The sequence below is a fragment of the Sinocyclocheilus grahami genome, unplaced genomic scaffold (assembly GCF_001515645.1).
Source record: "Sinocyclocheilus grahami isolate Dianchi unplaced genomic scaffold, SAMN03320097.WGS_v1.1 scaffold448.1, whole genome shotgun sequence".
Taxonomy (NCBI): domain Eukaryota; kingdom Metazoa; phylum Chordata; class Actinopteri; order Cypriniformes; family Cyprinidae; genus Sinocyclocheilus; species Sinocyclocheilus grahami.
The window spans coordinates 285,079-304,965 of record NW_015505627.1 but is presented as its reverse complement, the minus strand read 5'-3'; the positions used below and the strand labels follow the sequence as shown (position 1 = coordinate 304,965).

The 19,887-nt window shown below is 38.9% G+C and overlaps 1 protein-coding gene across 1 annotated transcript in view; it reads right to left on the bottom strand.

The window, feature by feature from the left end:
- LOC107552359 (uncharacterized) overlaps positions 1-12,656 on the bottom strand; it is a 28,718-nt gene extending 16,062 nt beyond the window's left edge. Inside the window, exons 1-7 of the mRNA XM_016234222.1 lie at positions 12,496-12,656; positions 12,054-12,170; positions 11,718-11,822; positions 11,449-11,559; positions 11,174-11,284; positions 10,943-11,053; positions 10,694-10,804 (exon numbers count right to left, since the gene is read on the bottom strand). Of these exons, the coding sequence (XP_016089708.1) occupies positions 10,694-10,804; positions 10,943-11,053; positions 11,174-11,284; positions 11,449-11,559; positions 11,718-11,822; positions 12,054-12,170; positions 12,496-12,545 (716 nt within the window). The 5' untranslated portion in view covers positions 12,546-12,656. The remainder of the gene's footprint in view (positions 1-10,693; positions 10,805-10,942; positions 11,054-11,173; positions 11,285-11,448; positions 11,560-11,717; positions 11,823-12,053; positions 12,171-12,495) is intronic.
- Between the last annotated feature and the right edge of the window lie 7,231 nt (positions 12,657-19,887).

Here is a 19,887-nt window from a genome sequence, read left to right as displayed (position 1 = left end):
CGTAACTCTTAAACTGTGGGCTGAACGGAACTGGCAGCCGCGCTGAAAATATTACTAAATATCGTATGTTATAAATATAAAAACTCATACTAGGGCCATTTTGACAACATATCTTGGATTTTGGGTGCAAGAGAAACATCACTAATCGATAAAACACTGTAGTTTCCGTGGTACAATTCCATATATTGATTTACAAAGAGGGATGCTTAACACTAAAGCACTGTTGAGAGGCAAACGCCAGCGAATTTAAAGTTTGACATCGTTAATTAATTACAAACATGAGATTAATCATTTATCATCACTTTAATTTAATGACAGATTTAAGCTGAATTTTAAGACCAATGCTGTTTTCAACTAACGAACAAGCTTACATACCTTTCCTTTTTGAAGTGCCGATGTCCTGGCTTTGTAAATGCATACAGCAAATGCATACAGTTTCGAAGTGTTTATCCAAACATCTCGGGAGATTCTCTTGCTCCCTGTATTTGGCGCGCTGTTCCTGACTGTGCTCGTGCAGTGTCATGAACTGCGCAGACTCGGATCACTTCTGCCACTGGTTCAGTGGCGTGCGTTTTGTTTACCAAATGATGTCGCAATGATTTATAATAATAATTAGAGTTGTTATAATGTCAAGTCCTGCCGAGTCATGAAGGTCAAATCAAGTCAAGTCTCAAGTCACTGGATCTCAAGTCCAAGTCAAGTCAAGTCATTTTCTTTATTTAGTCAAGCAAGTCACAAGTTCTTAAATTTGCGACTCGGGTCAGACTCGAGTCAAGTCATGTGACTCGAGTCCCCCACCTCTGAATCTTGGTGTCTAACCCCATGTTTTCTGGGTCTATGAATCCATTGGACTAGTCTAAATTGCACTGACATGATAACATACTTATGGAATACATGATTTTGTGAGATTACTGTAAGGTTTTATCATTGTTTGGGGTGTACCAGAGATGTAAACGATTTAGCCTATGTCATGTAACTCCTACTCAGTATGTGTTTTTGGACACATACCCTTTTTTTTGCTAAAACACAGACTTGACATTCAATGTAAAAGTTATTGCACCCAAAAGTAACTTAAATTGGAGTTGTATAACTTTGATCATAAACAACTCTGAATTCGCCCGAACAGAGGCCTGTGTGTGAACCCTCTAAAATGCTCACTCATTTCAATTTGAATAAGGTAATACATATGTAATGCATCCTCTATAGATGTTCTATAGAGTATAAAGGTGGCATTATACTAAACCCAACAAAACTAAATTCCCAATTTTCAGCAATTCAGAAGATGGTGGAAGAGAATACTGACATTTGATATTGCTTGCTTCATTGAAATGTTGTTGGCAGCACAGTGTATACCATTTTGCTCAAACAAAATTCATCCTTGACTACTTAAACCACCCACCAGCCCCACCCAGATTTCTAACACATGAAAAAGGCCAATAATGTGAGTGTGTTAAGAGAGGATGACTGTTGAATTAGCTTGAGGAAAAAGTAAACTCCAAATGCAATTTTGACCATGATTCATGTTGTTGTAAACCAAGAAACGTGCCCCATTTGCTGTAAAAACTTAAGAGATGGCTCTGATGTGGTTGAGGTTCATCAGAAGGGAGCTGATGGAATCAACAATGCAAGTGTACAAAGAGGCGACGATGTACACATTTCCGCTGGTGAAATAGTACACTCAAAATGTCGACAGAAGTACATAAATAAAAAAGACATTAAAATCCAACAAGAGAATAAAGCTGAGCCACTAAAAAGAAGTGCCAGAGTAGCAACTGGTCCTTTCAACAGCCAAACCGATTGTCTTTTCTGTGGGACTACGATAACTAATGGAAGTAAAGACACAAGTAGTGTTAAGACTGATACGCTCACAGAGTCCATTCTTGAGTGTTGTGACAATCGTGCAGATCAATGAGCTTTCACTCTAAAAGGCAGAATCGAGTATTATGGCCATGATCTACATGCTGCAGACTGTGTTTACCACCACTTATGCAGTAGCAGTTTTTGTAACGGATATAACATACCGATACAGTTCCAGAAAGACCCAGAGGCAAAGTGCAGAAAGTCTGGCCGGCCCAAAAATGAAGATCAGGAGCAGGCATTCATGAAAGTTTGCTCTTACCTCGAGAGTAATGATGAGGAACAGTTGACAATTACACATATTCGAGACAAAATGAAGGAATCTCTGACAAACCCAGATTCTGAACCATATGGAAATCAATACCTCAAGAGAAAATTGAGAGAACAGTACCAGGACAATGTACATTTCATGGAAGGGGAAGGTCTCCATGACATAGTGACAATGAGAGAGAAGACATCACAAATACTATGATCTTATTTCAGCAAACAAGAAAAGGATGAGGAATCCCAGAAACAAGCGATCATTCGAACAGCTGCGCGATTGATCAAAAGTGATATCAAGTATCCGAGCACAAAGTCACTTGAGCTTGACTCTGCCCTTTCGTTTGTTCCTGAGACTCTCCGTACACTTTTGAATGGTCTTTTTGTGGGTAAGGAGACAAGCCGAAAGGTTGCAGGAATTGGACAGGCAATTGTCCAGGCTGCACGACCACGTACTGTGGTAGCTCCATTACAACTTGGCCTTGCAGTGCAGGCACATCATATGTATCGGTCACAATTCCTGGTGGATACCCTTCATGGAATGGGATTTGCTTAATCATACAAGGAAGTTTTGCGTTTTGAAAAGAATGCAGCAGATTCAGTTGCCCCAGATATGTTATAGATGTGCTGGACATGGCACTTCTTTTTGCTGGGGACAATGTTGACCACAACATCCTTACTATTGATGGTAAGAGGACCTTCCACGGAATGGGAATCATAGCAGCACTCCAGGGCGAAAAAAGGACCGTATCATTCCAAGGAGACACATTACCAACCTAGATTTTGCAGTGCAAAATAAAATCCCAGTCATCGAATATCGCTTTGCAAAACATGTGCACCAAACCATCGTGTTCAACGACCTCCCAGCACTGATCAGCTGTGACAGAACAGTTGATGTCCTGTGGGAGCTCTCACTGAACTTCAAACAACAAACCCCAGGGTGGCAGGGAATGATGCATATCATTCATCAAGGACTAGAACATCCAGGCCAATCATCAGTTGTGTTCCTGCCAATGATCGACCTGTACTCTGGAGACAAAACGTGTATTTTGTCAACCTTGGATTTTGTTTGTGACCTGGCTATCAAACACAATACTCCACCCATTATTACGTTTGATCAGCCACTGTACTGGAAAGCAGCAGAGATGATCATGGATGCACCACAGAGTAGTCCCCTGAAAAGCATAGTCTTAATGCTTGGAGGTTTTCATATTTTTATGAACCTACTTGGTGCAATAGGCACACTGATGGAAGGCACAGGACTCAGGAACATTATGGAAGTTGTCTATGGATCAAATGCCGTCCAGCACATGATGACTGGAAAGTCAGTGCAAAGAGCTTTTCGTGGACATTTGCTGGTGGACAGATGTCTCAATCACCTGGTTGTGTCAGAGCTGCAGGAGGATGACTCACAGTTTGAGTTATTGTTGAACCAAGCTGGAGAGATGTACTCATCCATGGTAATGAAAGAAACAACTTTGGAGAGTGCTGCAGCATCAGATATGCTGAACCAAATCAAGGAAAAGGTGGACACGAAGAGGGCAGACCTTAGCACAAGGTCAAAAACCAGCCGGCTGTGGGTAAACTATCAGAAGATGCTGCAGACAGCCCGAGCTCTGATCAAAGCAGATCGTACAGGATCTTGGAAGATGCACTTGTGCGCAATGTTGGACTGCCTGCCAATATTTGCCGCAGATGGGCACTACAACTACCTGAAATCTGCATATTTCTACCTCCAAGAAATGTGCCAACTCAAGACCAGACACCCTGATGTTCATGAAGGACCTTCATGTCTATCTGTCCCCCAGCCGAGACATGCTCTCAAATACCCTCATACCTGCATGGTATGCAGTAGAAAAAAAAACGTCAAGAAAGAGTTACAAGATGTGAGGGATGTGGCTGTGACTACTGATGGCTGGACAGCATTGCACAGGACCACTACCTGACAGTGTCAGTCCACTATGTGAGAGAGGGCTCCATGAAAGAGAAAGTCCTACATACAAGGGCAGTATACACATCCCAGACAGGGGACATTGTAGCAGAAGAGATATGAGATACTCTTGATGAATTCAATATAAAGGACAGAGTAGTTGCTGTGACAGTGGATAATGCAGCAAACATGGATGTAGCAGTAAAAAAGATGAGTATTAAAAAATGTGCTGCTTTGCTCACACTCTTAACATTGCTGCTCAGAAGCTTTACACTATACCCTCAGTCTCACAATGGGCAGGAAGGATCAGAGCAATGGTGGTGTGGCTGAAAAGGTACAGCCTGGCTAAACCTGTCCTTAAAGAGAAGCAAAGGTTCTTCTCGGTAGGTAGAAGTCACAATAGATCAACCTTAGTGCAAAACTCTTTGGCTAAATATTTGAGAAAAATCCTTTGCTAAATCATGCAGTAAAACATCTCTGCAAATGATAAACCACTTTGATAACTACACACACACACCAATTCCCTCTTTCTCACTCTAGGTCTTACAGAACATGCTGTTATCCTTGATGTGAGAACAAGGCGGAATAGCTTGTTCCTCATGGTGGAGCGATTCCTGGAGCAGTTCCCTGCCATCCAGGCCACCTCCATGGACCCTCAGCTTAAGAAAACAATGGAGAAGGACAGGTAAAGAACTTTGTAATTAGCTTATACCATTTTGAACCATTGTGCTCATAAAACTATAGTCCAGCTAATGAATCAGATTGCAGAGAGTTTCTGATGAGGATTTCAGAAAAGCAGAACAATTTGTCAAAGTTACAAAGATACTTTACACTTCAACTCCCTGCGTCTCTGCTGAAAGGAGCCCAACCTTGGGTCAGAATCTGCCAATCTTAAATAAACTCCAGCACCACTTCACAGTTAATGATGAGGACTCCTCCTTTACAAAGACCATCAAGGACACTATCTGGAATGAATGTGTAGTGTAATCCTGTTGAATTCTTGTTTTCATTAGGATTATTCAGGGACTCGTACTGTTTTTGTCTTGCAGGATGGCAGCATCAGACAGTTCTTGGAGGAGGGCACAGCCTTGGATCCCAGATTCAAGTCAAAAGTGGCAGATGAAGTGTGGAGCTGATGAGAAGGACCTCAGAACAGGTGTTAATTTTTATTGGTAATCTTCTACTTAAATTAAATTCTTAAATTGTAGATCAATATATGTGACCTTCATATTCTATTGAATACAGACTCAGGCCGAGCAGATAGAACAGGGGGTCAAAGAGAGAGCAGGTGAACAATATGACAGCTCATCTGACGAAGACAGTGCATCTGCAGCAACAACACTGGTAAGAAAATATGAAGACATTCTATTTAACTTTCAGAAGAGAATTTACTTGTTTGCATTTACCTTTATAGTGTTTAATAATATTCTTTATTTCTTTAATTATTTGTTCATAGAAGAGGCCAAAGCTCTCTGTCCTTGAGGAGCTGTTTGCTGCGGAGGACATGGCAATTGAAGCAAGAACACAGACCATGGTCAGAAGCACTACAGAGAAGATTCAGACAGAGATAAATCAGTACAGACTGCTTCCATCCACACTGTCCATAGTGAGTCCAGTAACCTGGTGGTGGGACATGAAGGACACTCTGCCAATGCTTTCAGATTTGGCAACAAGGTATCTCTGTGTGCAAGTATCATCCACATCCTCAGAGCGTACATCTTCTATGGCTGGGGACATTATCAGTCAGGAGCGGGCTTGTCTGTCTCCTGAAAAAGCAGACATGCTCATTTTTCTGAAGAAGAACTGCTGAGTGATTCAAAGATCTTAAGCAGCAGTGAGCCTCATATATACTGACTTAAAACTGCTTGAACTTTATTTAAACTGTGATTAAAACAGTTTGCACTGATATATTGTGTTGATTACATTTTGGTCCTTTGTGCTTTTTTGTTTCTTTGTGTAGTGGCTCAGGAGATAAGCCTGTAAAAGTGTCAACACCCTGAAAAAATAAAACCAAAGTTTCTCTGAGATGATGTGTAGTGTAATCTTGTTAAAACAGATTTCTTAAAATCGATATAGAAAAAAGTATCATTCAGGAACCGGTATCGAATTCAAGGTATCGGTATTGAAAATTTTGGAATGATACCCAGCCATAATGAACAACTATAATTTTTATAAGTTGCTCCATTTTCACTACTGTTAAAGGGATAGTTCACCCAAAAATTTAAATTGTCATCATTTATTCAAGTTTTTCCAAATTCAATCCTTGATTCAAATTTCTCATAAGCTTAATTGATTTGGTCTAAAGAGAGAAGAATTAATGACTATTTTTGTTTGAAGACTACATATAAAATAGCTACCAAAATAAATGTTGGTAACTGCAGTTTGTCTAACAGTAGGCGCGTTTCCATTACCCTTCAAATTGCGCAAATTGAAATTGCTAATTGAAAATACGCTTAATGGAAACGCGTCAATTTCGCAAAAACGGCCATATATCGCAAAAAAGGTTTTACACTTGCACGAGGTGGTTTTTCAGGCAATGCGAAAAAGGATTCATTCGCAAAACTGCAATGGAAACGGCTTTTTCGCATTTACAGGTCACATGGCGTATGTAAAAAGTAATATGATCATTCTTCAATGTACTATAACCTCCAAGAAACACTTCATAAGTGGCCGCGCTCCAGTATAAGGGGCTTTCCCTACTATTAATGTTTAGACAATTTACACTGCACACGTCTGCGGTGCAGTGTGGCTCTGATACGGTCACTGAAGCTGATTACGGCCACTCAATGCTTGTATTTATGTTTTTATACAGTCTGTGGTTTATTCCAGCCGCGCCACGCACATTTCTGAAGTGGCACTCTTTGCTCCTTCTGTAAAGATATACGCATAAGCCTCCTTTGAATAAATATAGCCAAAATCCGTCAAAATCCTTTGCCATGACTTATCGCGAGAGGCAAAATGTTACGTTTAAGTCTCATAACATTGGTTAATGGAAACACCGTCATTTCGCAATACTTTTTTATCGACATTCAGAAAATATCGCCAAAGTTTTGCGCAAATCTGTAATGGAAACGCGCCTAGTAATGACTAAAAGTTGACAAAATGCAATGACTTTTCGTCGACTAAAACTATGAAAGACTCAAATGACTAAAATGTGACTTAAGACTATTAAGCATTTTCGTCTCAAGATAAAGACTAAGACTAAATCAAAAATGCCTGTCAAAATTAACAACTGTTTAGGGGGAGGAAGCGAAGATGAAACCATAGCAGATAGCTGGGATGGTAAGAGTGAACGTAGGTTACATCGAAAGATGTCATGTGGAGGGGTATGTGTTGTGTCAGGAACCATGTTGAGGTTAAGAGTGAGGAGGAAGTGATCCGAGGTGTGCAGTGGAGTAACCAGTACATGATCAGTGGAGCAGTGTCGTTTGTAAATAAGGTCCAGTTGGTTGCCTGATTTGTGAGTAGCCATAGTTAACTCTCTCTTGAGATCAAAAGAGGCAAGCGTGTGGAAGTCTGCAGCCTGAGGTTTATCTAGGTCAGGGGTAGGCAAGTTCGGTCCTAGAGAGCCGCAGTCCTGCAGAGTTCAGTTCCAACCCTAATCAAACACACCTGAACAAGCTAATTAATGTCTTCAGGATTACTAAGGCTATAGGCAGGTGAGTTTTGTTTTCAGGGTTGGAGCTGAACTCTGCAGGACTGCGGCTCTCTAGGACCGAACTTGCCTACCCCTGATCTAGGTGGATGTTGAAGTCTCCAAGCATAACTAGGGGAGTACCATCCTCAGGAAAGGTTGAGAGCAGCACATCTAATTCATCCAAGAAGTTACCTTGTGGTCCTGGGGGTCGATAAACAACTACAAAATGGATTTTAAAAGGGTGGGTAATAGTGACTGAATGTGATTCAAAGGAGCTGCTAATACCCAGAGAAGGTAAAGGAATACATTCATTAGAGATAAGCAGAACAGTACCTCCACCTCTTCCAGTTAGACAGGGTGTGGGGGAAAATGAGAAATTATTGGAGAGTGCTGCAGGAGTAGCAGTGTCCTCTGGTTTGATAAATGTAATGAAATCTGCTTTGTTTACTGCAGACTGACAATTCCAGAGACCAATAGAAAAAGAAAGTGGTGTATTAGCAGACATAGGCAAAGTGCACAGGTTGTTAGGATTGCGCTGCCTATAGTGTGTGATGCGTGGTTTGCGAGTGGTAGTAATAGTAGGGATATGGAAACACACAGTAAGAGTTGGTCATAAAAACAGAAACAGAAGTGAAGAAAGGTGTAAAAAAGAGGTTGAGTCAAAAGTGATACTTATGTCCCTTGCATGTGTCCCTGCACTGTGGAGTCAAACAGTAGAGTCAATGGTCTTTACACTCTTCGGTCTTCACACGAGGGCTGCCGCGGTGTACTAATCTTTTTTATACCCGTTTGACAAAACGGAAATTGAATTCAGCTGAGCACACTTTACTTTTTATCATAACAAAGGGCTAAGCAAGTGCACGACACTGACAAGGTATGCAATACAGTATGAGACCAAACACAACTTCAGCACCTCTCAAAAACAAGCGTTTCCAAGCAACGACAACCGCGCTAAACACTAATGAGACAAGAAATAAATACACTTACAATCTACTTTTTACTTCTGCTGATTGACTGCTTCTCTCAAAATGTATTTCTTTACACTGTATTTTGCTAGTACTTAACACACTTTACTGTTTATCACAACAAAGGGCTAAGCAAGCGCATGACACTGACAAGGTGCGTCTCAACACAGTAAACAAAACAAGCATTTCCTAGCAACGACAACCGCACTAAACACTAATGAGACAAGAAATAAATACACTTACGATCTGCTTTTAACTTCAGCTGATTGACTGCTTCTCTCAAAGAGTATTTCTTTGCACTGTCTTTTGCTAGCGCTTAAACACACTTTACTGCTTATCACAACAAAGGGCTAAGCAAGCGCATGACACTGACAAGGTGCGTCTCAACACAGTAAACAAAACAAGCATTTCCTAGCAACGACAACCGCACTAAACACTAATGAGACAAGAAATAAATACACTTACGATCTGCTTTTAACTTCAGCTGATTGACTGCTTCTCTCAAAGAGTATTTCTTTGCACTGTCTTTTGCTAGCGCTTAAACACACTTTACTGCTTATCACAACAAAGGGCTAAGCAAGCGCATGACACTGACAAGGGGCGTCTCAACACAGTAAACAAAACAAGCATTTCCTAGCAACGACAACCGCACTAAACACTAATGAGACAAGAAATAAATACACTTACGATCTGCTTTTAACTTCAGCTGATTGACTGCTTCTCTCAAAGAGTATTTCTTTGCACTGTCTTTTGCTAGCGCTTAAACACACTTTACTGCTTATCACAACAAAGGGCTAAGCAAGCGCACGACACTGACAAGGTATTCAAAATAATAATATCACCTCATTTTCCAGAGATTCTCAAACGATTAGTTAAATTCTAAGATTCAATCTCTATAAACCCCTCCTTTCCATGAGCCTACTCTGCTCTGATTGGTCAGATGGCCCAGTCTGTTGTGATTGGTTTACCGCATACAGCACTAGTCGGAAACAATACGCCCATTGCCATAGTTCTAGATTTTGAACGCTCAATAGAGAATATAAACAAATATAAGCAAATGTGTTACCTCGTGATGTGTAGCCGCCACGAAAGTGGGATTCGAATTACTAACGACTTGTTTAGGCTGTACAGAGTTGATTATTTATTTTGGGAGACAATAACTTTATTTCTATCATGAGAACTCTCGGAAGATTTTAGCATGGTAATAGTTATGACAATGTTAATGTATTTGGTCTTGGCAGAATAGATCTGTTAAGCTGCTGCTGCTGCTGCTGTTGGTTATTGTTGTATTTGTAGATTATTGCTGCTGCTGCAAGCAAGTACAGGAACTTGCTATTGCCAATACATAAGCCTATATGGTGCTGTGAGTATTTAAGACATGCTGCTGTTGCACAAATAACATAAAATAACCGATAACAGATCTATACAGGTGGAGCTGGGGAAGGTGGAGGGTTTCAGAGGAACTCTGAAAGTGCGCTGCAATGCTCAAGCGAATGCTAATCAGCCATTTAATTGTAAAGCAGCAAGCTCATTGGCTGCGTATGCAACATGAACCAATCAGCTTGTGACAAGTCGTTTAATGCTAAGAATACCATCAGTTACGTTAAGGACCCATCAGCCTGAGCCATCTAGAATTTCATGACAGAACTTGGTATTTATCTCGCACTTTCAGCTTTATAACTTTGCAGATTCTTTACATTCACATACAGGTACATTACACACTGCATGAAAGGCAATATTGGAAATGGCATAACAGGAGCACTTTAATGCTTATTACTTAAAAAGCCTTGAATGTCAATTTAAGGGTGTGTTCACATCTATAGTTTGGTTCTCTTGGAAAAAAAGAAAACAAAACATTTAGGCCTAGCCCTTGGATTAGTTAGCATTCACAATATCATTGCCTTCACTCTCCCTCTTGAATAGACTTAGAATGGAGTACAGTATAATAGAATAGAGATATCAGATATAGAGAGGGTAGATCTATCTATCTATCTATCTATCTATCTATCTATCTATCTATTGATTAAGACAGAAATGTTGTACCTCAGATTAGTTGATGTGTCTCTTCCCTTAAATTGTACTGGCTTGCCCATAGACTGGTCGCTCTTCATGGACACACAGCTGGACTCCAATGGGTTTGATCTATCTCTCAGACTTAGAATGAAGCACAACAGAATAGAGATATTAGTAACTAATACAAGAATTCAGATTGAATTTACACAGATTACTTTCAGAATCTATCTATCTATCTATCTATCTATCTATCTATCGATTAAGACAGAAATGTTGTACCTCAGATTAGTTGATGTGTCTCTTCCCTTAAATTGTACTGGCTTGCCCATAGACTGGTCGCTCTTCATGGACACACAGCTGGACTCCAATGGGTTTGATCTATCTCTCAGACTTAGAATGAAGCACAACAGAATAGAGATATTAGTAACTAATACAAGAATTCAGATTGAATTTACACATGGATTACTTTCAGAATCTATCTATCTATCGATTAAGACAGAAATGTTGTACCTCAGATTAGTTGATGTGTCTCTTCCCTTAAATTGTACTGGCTTGCCCATAGACTGGTCGCTCTTCATGGACACACAGCTGGACTCCAATGGGTTTGATCTATCTCTCAGACTTAGAATGAAGCACAACAGAATAGAGATATTAGTAACTAATACAAGAATTCAGATTGAATTTACACATAGATAGATAGATAGATTCTGAAAGTTATCTATCTATCTATCTATCTATCTATCTATCTATCTATCTATCTATCGATTAAGACAGAAATGTTGTACCTCAGATTAGTTGATGTGTCTCTTCCCTTAAATTGTACTGGCTTGCCCATAGACTGGTCGCTCTTCATGGACACACAGCTGGACTCCAATGGGTTTGATCTATTTCTCAGACTTAGAATGAAGTACAACAGAATAGAGATATTAGTAACTTAGTAACTAATTCAGATTGAATTTACACATAGATAGATAGATAGAGTCAGATATCTATCTATCTATCTATCTATCTATCTATCTATCTATCTATCTATCGTATCTAGACAATGCAGCACCTCAGATCAGTTGATGTTTGTCTTTCCTTAAATTTTATTGGCTTGCCCATAGACTCGTTGCTCTTCATGGACACACAGCTGGACTCTGGTGGGTTGGATCTCCCTCTGTGCAAAATACTTATTTAGAGTACAATAGAATAGAGACATTAGAAACAGAGATGATAAATTGTCTCTCTGTCTAGGCTAGATGTTTGATCTCTCCTTGTACAAAAGACTAGAGTACAAAAAGACACAAAATTCATATTGTTGATTTTGCATGTAAATTAATTTCACATAAGGAATCATAAGGATGCTATATTTATCTGTCTCTCTGTCTTACTATCTGAAACATTATACCTTAGATGAGTCGATGTTTGTCTTCCCTTAAATTTTATTGGCTTGCCCATAGACTGGTCACTCTTCATGAACACACAGCTGGACTCTGATGGGGTTGATCTCTCTCTGTGCAACATACTTAGAGTACAATAGAATAGAGACACTAGTAATAGATTCAGAATTCAAGAATTCAGTAATAAACGTAGATAAACTTCATATAGGGAATCTATCTATCTGGCAACCAAGCTGAGAGTGGAATGGCGTGTTTGGCAGCACCAGTTCGTATATGCTTTCCAGGTTTTCAAGGATGTATGGGAACCCTATATCTGTATGTCTATTTATATAGATAGATATCTATATCTATCTATATCACCAACGTAGATCACCAAAACAACCATGGCAAAGACCCAGCTACACTGTTAAAAGGCATACGGTGAAAGATCATATGAAGACACTGATGTACCTGCATCCTGAAGGAAAATCTCTGTTGTTGAATGTTTGTGTGTTCTCCATAAATCATTTAGTCTTCACATCTGCATAGGTAAGGCTAATGAGGCATACAAAAGTATTTATTAAATTTTTGTAAATTAACTTGAATGTAGTATTCATGAGGACAAAATAATACAAGTTTTGAGACGGTGCCTTTGCATGCACTTTGAACTTGCACTTTATAGGGATTATCAAGAGCAGCAAAATGTAAGAGAGGCATTATAAAAAAAAATACCTTAAGACTCACCCCTTAACCAAAATCCAGGCTATAAAGATATTCTCAGAATATTCATTGTTTCCCACTAAGTAGCTTAATTCCTGCATTAGCAAATTAAAATAATATAAAACGTTGATTAAAATTATTTTATGCAACTGCAAAATGGGGCGCAGTTGAAATCCATTTAAACTTAATTCTGGCTGCAAGTTTGCAATCCTCATTTCACATTTCAGACACAGTATTATGATGATTACCTCATTCAGTGATAGCCTATATCAAAATTGTATGTTCTTGTGGGAAAGAATGACTTTCTCTAGAAGACAAATTTGTGAGTTAATAACCTTACAATTAGAGATGTCCAGAAATTATTGACGTAGGCTGAAAGTTATCCTTGCAGTGATCTGAGGAATCGTTGGTTTTCATATTTCACATTTAATTAGGCTAATCCACGAAATTGCCATTGCTGGTCTCGGGCATCGCATTTACTATAACTCTTATATACGCCGACATACACTTTGCATTTTATAACTTTTTAAACAAAATTTGTCAATGTGGTTTAGTATGCATTTATATAAGGACTGGAGACCATTTTTGTTTTGTGATTCACCTCAACGGAGAAAAAAAAAGATAGACAGAGCGGAGCATCACATTTTGGCACTGGAATCTCAAATAAACAAAATGAAATGACAACTTTAAAAAAGTGGTTAGAACGTTACCCGTGTATACATGCGATGTCGTCTGTTTTTCCACACATTTCTGTTACTTCAGGACTCCCACGCACATGCGCACGATTGTGCGAATCCGGTAGCTGCATGATAAGCCGGGCGTTCTCCTTCAGACAAGTGTGCAACTTTCCTCTTATCTCTTAAGGCGTAAGGAAAAAGACGAGTGCGCATAGTTCAAGAGTTCAGTTTGAAACCCTGGAATAAGCCACTCTCTTAAGTTCATTCAAATGTAGTAGTTTGTAGTAAGCTGTCGATAAATTCAAACACTGCTTGGACACGTGGAGTGTGAATACCACGGGACAAAAACTAATAGCCTATGTGTTAAAATAATGGTCACTCAGACATAAAACAAAACAGAATAAATGTATTTTGTTCATCATTACAGAGCTTGTATTGTAGAAATATGGATTTAGGGTTGAGTGGGGGAAAATGCCCCCCTACTGTTTTTCCGAAAATAACAATTAGATAAAACAAGATGCATTTTTGTTGTAACTATGGACATCATTGACAAGAGTGATGTAGATGTTTTCACCATGAAGCTTGCACTGGTCATGTACCTGAGAGAAAACGTATTTCACAGTAAATTATCTCATTTTCAGCAGTAAGAAAAAAAGTGTTTTAAAGCTTGTTGTTTTGTAGAACAACAGTTATATACAGGGCTGGAATTGAGGGGGGATGGCATCTCCCATGGCAAATAGCATCCCCCCTTACCTTCCCCTTTAGATTAATAATGCTGTAGTAGGGCTGCACAATAAATCGAAATGGAATCAAGATCGCGATTCGACAGAAGCTGCGATTTCATGCGTATCTTTCAGTGAAGCACGGTTCTGTGATCAGCAGTAAATCTCCATCCAAAGGCCAGAGGATGCTCTCGCGCTGAAACTCCAAATATGCATCGCAGAAGAAACCCAGGCTGTGTCCGAAATCGCCCCCATACCCTCATTCACCATTCCCTATTAGGTCACTATTTCAGTTCACTAGAAGGAGTGAATGAAAACGAGTAGTGAATTCGGACACTGAGTGCACCAGAAGGAATGCCGCTTTTGCATAGTTTGTGCTTGCTGTTTACTAATCATTTGAAACTAGCAGCTCCAGTAGTAAGATTAAAGGATTGATCTTGAACTCTGTCACGGAAATTATGTATAAACCCTAATCAAACAATTTAATAATCAATTTACAATGAATTTATACCCGTGTTGTACAATATGCTGTACACCATGGATGAGCGCTTTGTAAAAATGAACGGATTGATTATTCAGCTGCGGGCGCCATCTTCTGGCGAGATGCGGGAATTCATTCGGCGCGTGACTCTCACGGTGCATTATGGGCATTCTCTAGCCGTTGAGCGTGCACCAGTTGTACACTCGTTTTTGCAGTGCATTGTGGGATTGAATGAGTGCACTCGAGAACGTCCATGGTTTCGGACGCCACTAAAAACGGCTGTTCCCTCAAATAGTGCCCTATTTAAGGGTATGGGGGCGATTTTGGACACAGCCCCAGAAAATGCCTATCGCTGCAGCTGAATAAACCGAATATTCAACTGCTTTCATTGAAACACACGACTACAGCAATATACGGTTTTTCTGAATTATTATTATTATTATCATTTTCATTAAAATAAAGTATATTTATAATGCAATGCCTTTATCACTGCTTAAATACTATGAAATGTTGCATGCCTTATTCTGTGTAAGCCACATCATCTCACAGAAGGATTTATTTCAAACACTCGACTGACGTTATGAAGGGAGTTTGGAGTAAAAACTGTTATTAAATGTGGTATTTTCACATGCTTTCAGATGGAGCAGCATTTACTTCACAGAGCCGTAGTTCACTGAGAAGCTATGCAAACAGCTGTCATTATCGCGAACGATTTCTTCGATTTCAAAATCGCGCAATAAAATCGTCTGCGTAACTTGTAACTGCGTAATTATATGTGTAGTAAATTCTGCTCCATCCGAAAGCACGTGATGATGATTTCCTGCTGATTACAGAACCGGCATTACTATCAAAATGCGCATGACAATCGCATTCGATTAATCGTGCAGCCCATACTGTGTAGTATATTATGTAAGCCTAAAATGTATCGTGCAAATGAAATATTAATATTCTCTATGTATAATAATTTATAAACTAAATAAAGGCAATTTGCCAATCAGAGCCAATCCAAAGTCCAAAAGTATTCATTGCACAATGAAGCCTAGCAGTTAGAGTGCCTCTATAATTTAAATAAAGAAAAAAAATATTTTTGTAATAATTAAAAAAAAATCTTTATATGATATAGTTAAGTAATATCACAGAAGGATCAGCACGTGTGCATGATCGCAAATGTTAAACTAATTTTATACAGCAGTTCAACAGACAAGAAATTAATTCAATTAATCATTCATTAAAACATACCACCACCTACTGGCGGTTTTAGTGTCATGTTTATCGCATTCACGTGTCTAATCACTGCCGATACAGTGCTTACGTGAATATTACAGGGCATCATTTAGGTCGTCTGGCACACAGACACACAGATTGTGTGCATGTATGTGTGAGAACCAAATGTCCTTACACACACACACAAAAAAAAACAACGTAAAACTTGAGATTGTGGGGGCCATTTCAGTCCCCACAAGGAAAACAGCTCATAAACCATAGTTCATGTAATAAAGCTTATTTTTTGTTAATTACAAATGTGTTTAAAAATTAGACAAGTTTTGTAATCATTTGTAATCACAGGACCCCCCGCCCCACCATCCCCTTACATTTTTTTTTTTTACAGTTCAACCACTGGATATATACGGTATGAGAATATTAAGGCCTGTAGATAGGGAGTAGGCCTACGTGTTAAGAAAAATATAATTATATTTTCAGAATGACATTTTTTTTTCAAACCTAGTATGTGGGGCATAACGCCAATTTTTTTTTTAATTAAAAAGCTAATAACATGAAAATTCTCAACATTTTTCATACTTGGTTTATAATTTATGTCATTGTTACTAAAACTATGATCACTATTCTGGACACATTTAACTTGTTTCACAGAAGAAAAAAAATGACACTGTCCTCAAGAGGGGGTGTTTTCCCCTACTCTACTATATATATATATATATATATATATATATATATATATATATACAGTATATATGAAATGAAATGTACTTGAAAGGTCTCTACTGTACACCCATTTTTTTCCAGGGTATATAGGCCTACAGGTGAGTGACACATTGTTTTGACTAATAAAGATGGAAGAAAAAAAAGTGGACTATTGGACATGAGAATATTTGCTGATGAATGTTTACCATAACAGTAAATATTGTACATTGCCAGAGTAAACAAGTACATTGTCTCTATTGTTGGCTTATGTCACTTAATGTGTGTGCATGTGTGTTTGTTTGTGTGTGTGTGTGTGTGTGTGTGAGAGAGAGTGTCTTGTTTTTCACAAATAGAGCAAAAAGACTTTGAACTTAAGTTACTCAGTGTCTAAATAGTGCTTTTGCCCTCAATATGTTCACGTGCTTCTGGACACTGTAAATAGTCAACCATTTAAGTGTCAAAGATAAACGAGTATTATAGTGTTTACAGTACTAACTTGGTTAAAAGATTTGTTTTTGTAATTTGTCCAGTTATTTCCTTCTTGTACAGTCTGCCACTTGTTTTGTGCAAAACTTCACACAAAAAAACCCCTTCTACTACTAGAGGTTGCTTTATACTATGAAAAACGCTCAAGAGTAAAGCATGTTTGCATGACATGTGCAATTACAGAAGAGGCAGAATCAACGAGCAACATCAAAGGCAGAATAGAACACACTGAATTCTACACATTTATTTTCCTTGAATGATGACACACTAAAGTCCTAACTAGCACCAACAACTAAGTTTAAAAAATAATTTTAATAATTGTTCTTTACATTTGTAAGGCCACAAAGCAATTGTAACTTAAAAAAACAAAGCAATTTGTCTACATTGGAATGCTATTCAGCTGTGGTATGAATTAATTGTTCTCGTCAATACTAACTGCATAAAGAGAGCTTTATTGATGTACATCATTGGTTTTGGAATATGATTGCCTCTGCTCTTACTCTTTTCAGATAAACCTGTGAGGATAAAAACAGACAAACCTGTCAACCTGTTATCCTGACAGAGAGTGATCCTTGCTTTTGCTGAGAGGGCAGTACTTACAAGGCTAAACATTGCGCTTTTGCGCCATGTAATTGGCTTGGTTATCAAAAATGTTGTCTACGAAACTATTTAGGATTCATCTTTAGTCTTCTCATTAAATTTCAGCTACAATGGCAACAATAATCTTGTGAACTCTTTGAAAATATCTGATTATCATTGTTATCATTGACAGGGCAGGTTGGACAAAGGAAGTGAACCTTATATGACTTCTCCAAAAGTCAGTTAAGGAGATCAAAAAAAAAAAAAGCATACAAAGCCTAGTTACTTCTCAAGAAAGATTCTGCTTTCTGCTTTCTGCTCCTCATGCATTTTTTAAACTTTTTTTTTATATTACTGTTGGCACGGATCAGCCAGGCTCTGAGATTTCCCAATCACAGTGCACATCCTCACCCGATTAATAACCAGCCACATCTGAACACCATCAGGGTTCACTCATAAGCACACACCTTGTCTCTTCTCATTGTCCGGTCTCATTTATTCGAAGTGGACTGCTTACCCCTTGTAATGAGGTGTTGTCAGGGGTTGTTTTGGGTTGTGTTGGTTTTCATGTCTTTTGCTTTGTACTCATGCTCTTAGTTTAGTTTCCTGGTTTGTCATGTGTTCCTTACCCCTCATGTGATCATGTCATGTGCTACACTTGTCTGTGTGTTATGTTCTGATTGGTTCCTTGGTTCATGTGTCATGTTCTCATTGGTTGTCTTAGTCATGTGTCTTGTTTCTCATTGGTTGGTTCTTGTCATGTGACCTGTATTGTTTGCTATAAGTAACCAATAGGTGCGTTCGACTTGAACCACAGCTACAGACGGCAGTCAACGAGAGTAGCCGCTTGCGGTCGGGGGCGGAGTTAAAAACGGAGCCATCAAGTTGGACACTTTCTGCTCCCGTTAGTGATGCTCGCGTGGTGTTTGCATATTCCATCCCAGATGAAGTGAATTAAATGCAATTATTTGTCAAATATACAGACGTTTCAGAAATGTTTTCATGAGCAACAGATATATACTGATTATATACGTCTTAATACATCGCCATCTGTTCAAGAATAAAGTTCAACGTAAATATATACTATTTAAATACTAATAAAGTGGGGGAATGTATGCTTTCATCAGTGTTTTATGATAAACGTGACTTAATATAACATTGTGACTACAGTAAAAAAGCGTTTACTGTTCTAAAAACACAGATTTGTGGCTATTATTGGAATTGAAAAGGTTAGAATAAACCCGAAACACACGTGATAGTTTCAAATAGTAGGCCTAAATATTTACGCTGAACTTTATTCTTGAACAGATGGCGATGTAAGCAGTATATAATCAGTATATATCTTTTGCTCATGAAAACGTTTCTGAAACGTCTGTATATTTGATAAATATTGCATTTAATTCTCTTCATCTGTGATAGAGTATGCAAACACCGCGCGAGCGTCACTAACGGGAGCAGAAGTGTCAGGCTTGACGGCTCAGTTTTCAACTCCGCCCCCGACTGCAAGCGGCTACTCTCGTTGACTGCCGTCTGTAGCTGTGGTTCAAGTCGAACGCACCTATAGTCTCTCGTCGTTAATTGAATGTATGTACCTGTTGTCGGTGAGTCTAGTCTGTTCATGCTAAAGGTGGGTGTACGCGGTGCGATTCTGAAGGTCGGAGCGTCGTGAGCTCTGGCACATGTCACGATTAAGTTTTTTCCGAAAATGGTACGGAGGCAGTCACACACGACACGAATTTACTACGATTTTACAAACTCTGACGTAAGCATTACGTTTCGCGCCATTCATAAAAATATGGATTCTGAGGACGAAATTGTTTTCTTTGTGGCAGGCGGTTTGTGACGTCCAAAAAAAAAAAAAAAAGCGAAGACAAAGGACATGGCAAAGAGAATGGCTGAAAAGCAGAGAAAAGCATGGACTTTCTGTTCTTCATAAAGAACTGGAGGGAGTAGGCCATTTCTGAATTTCTGCTCGTTTTGCCGGAAATACAACAGGCATATTCATTCATAAAGCTGAACGGCAAATTTGGCACATTCGGAATAACAAATAAAAAATAGAACTGTATAATTAAACTAAAATTATTATAGACTATATGGTTTTTGTCATCTTCTGATTGGTCAACTTCAGATGGATCGCCATCGTCTCGTTCAACTGCACATACGACACGAATTTAAACCGACAGCATCTGATTATTTTTGACATGTTTGAAAATTATCGGGAGGACGGGAGGTGCTCGTAACATCTCGGATCGGCCCGTAATTCTTCTCACACGGT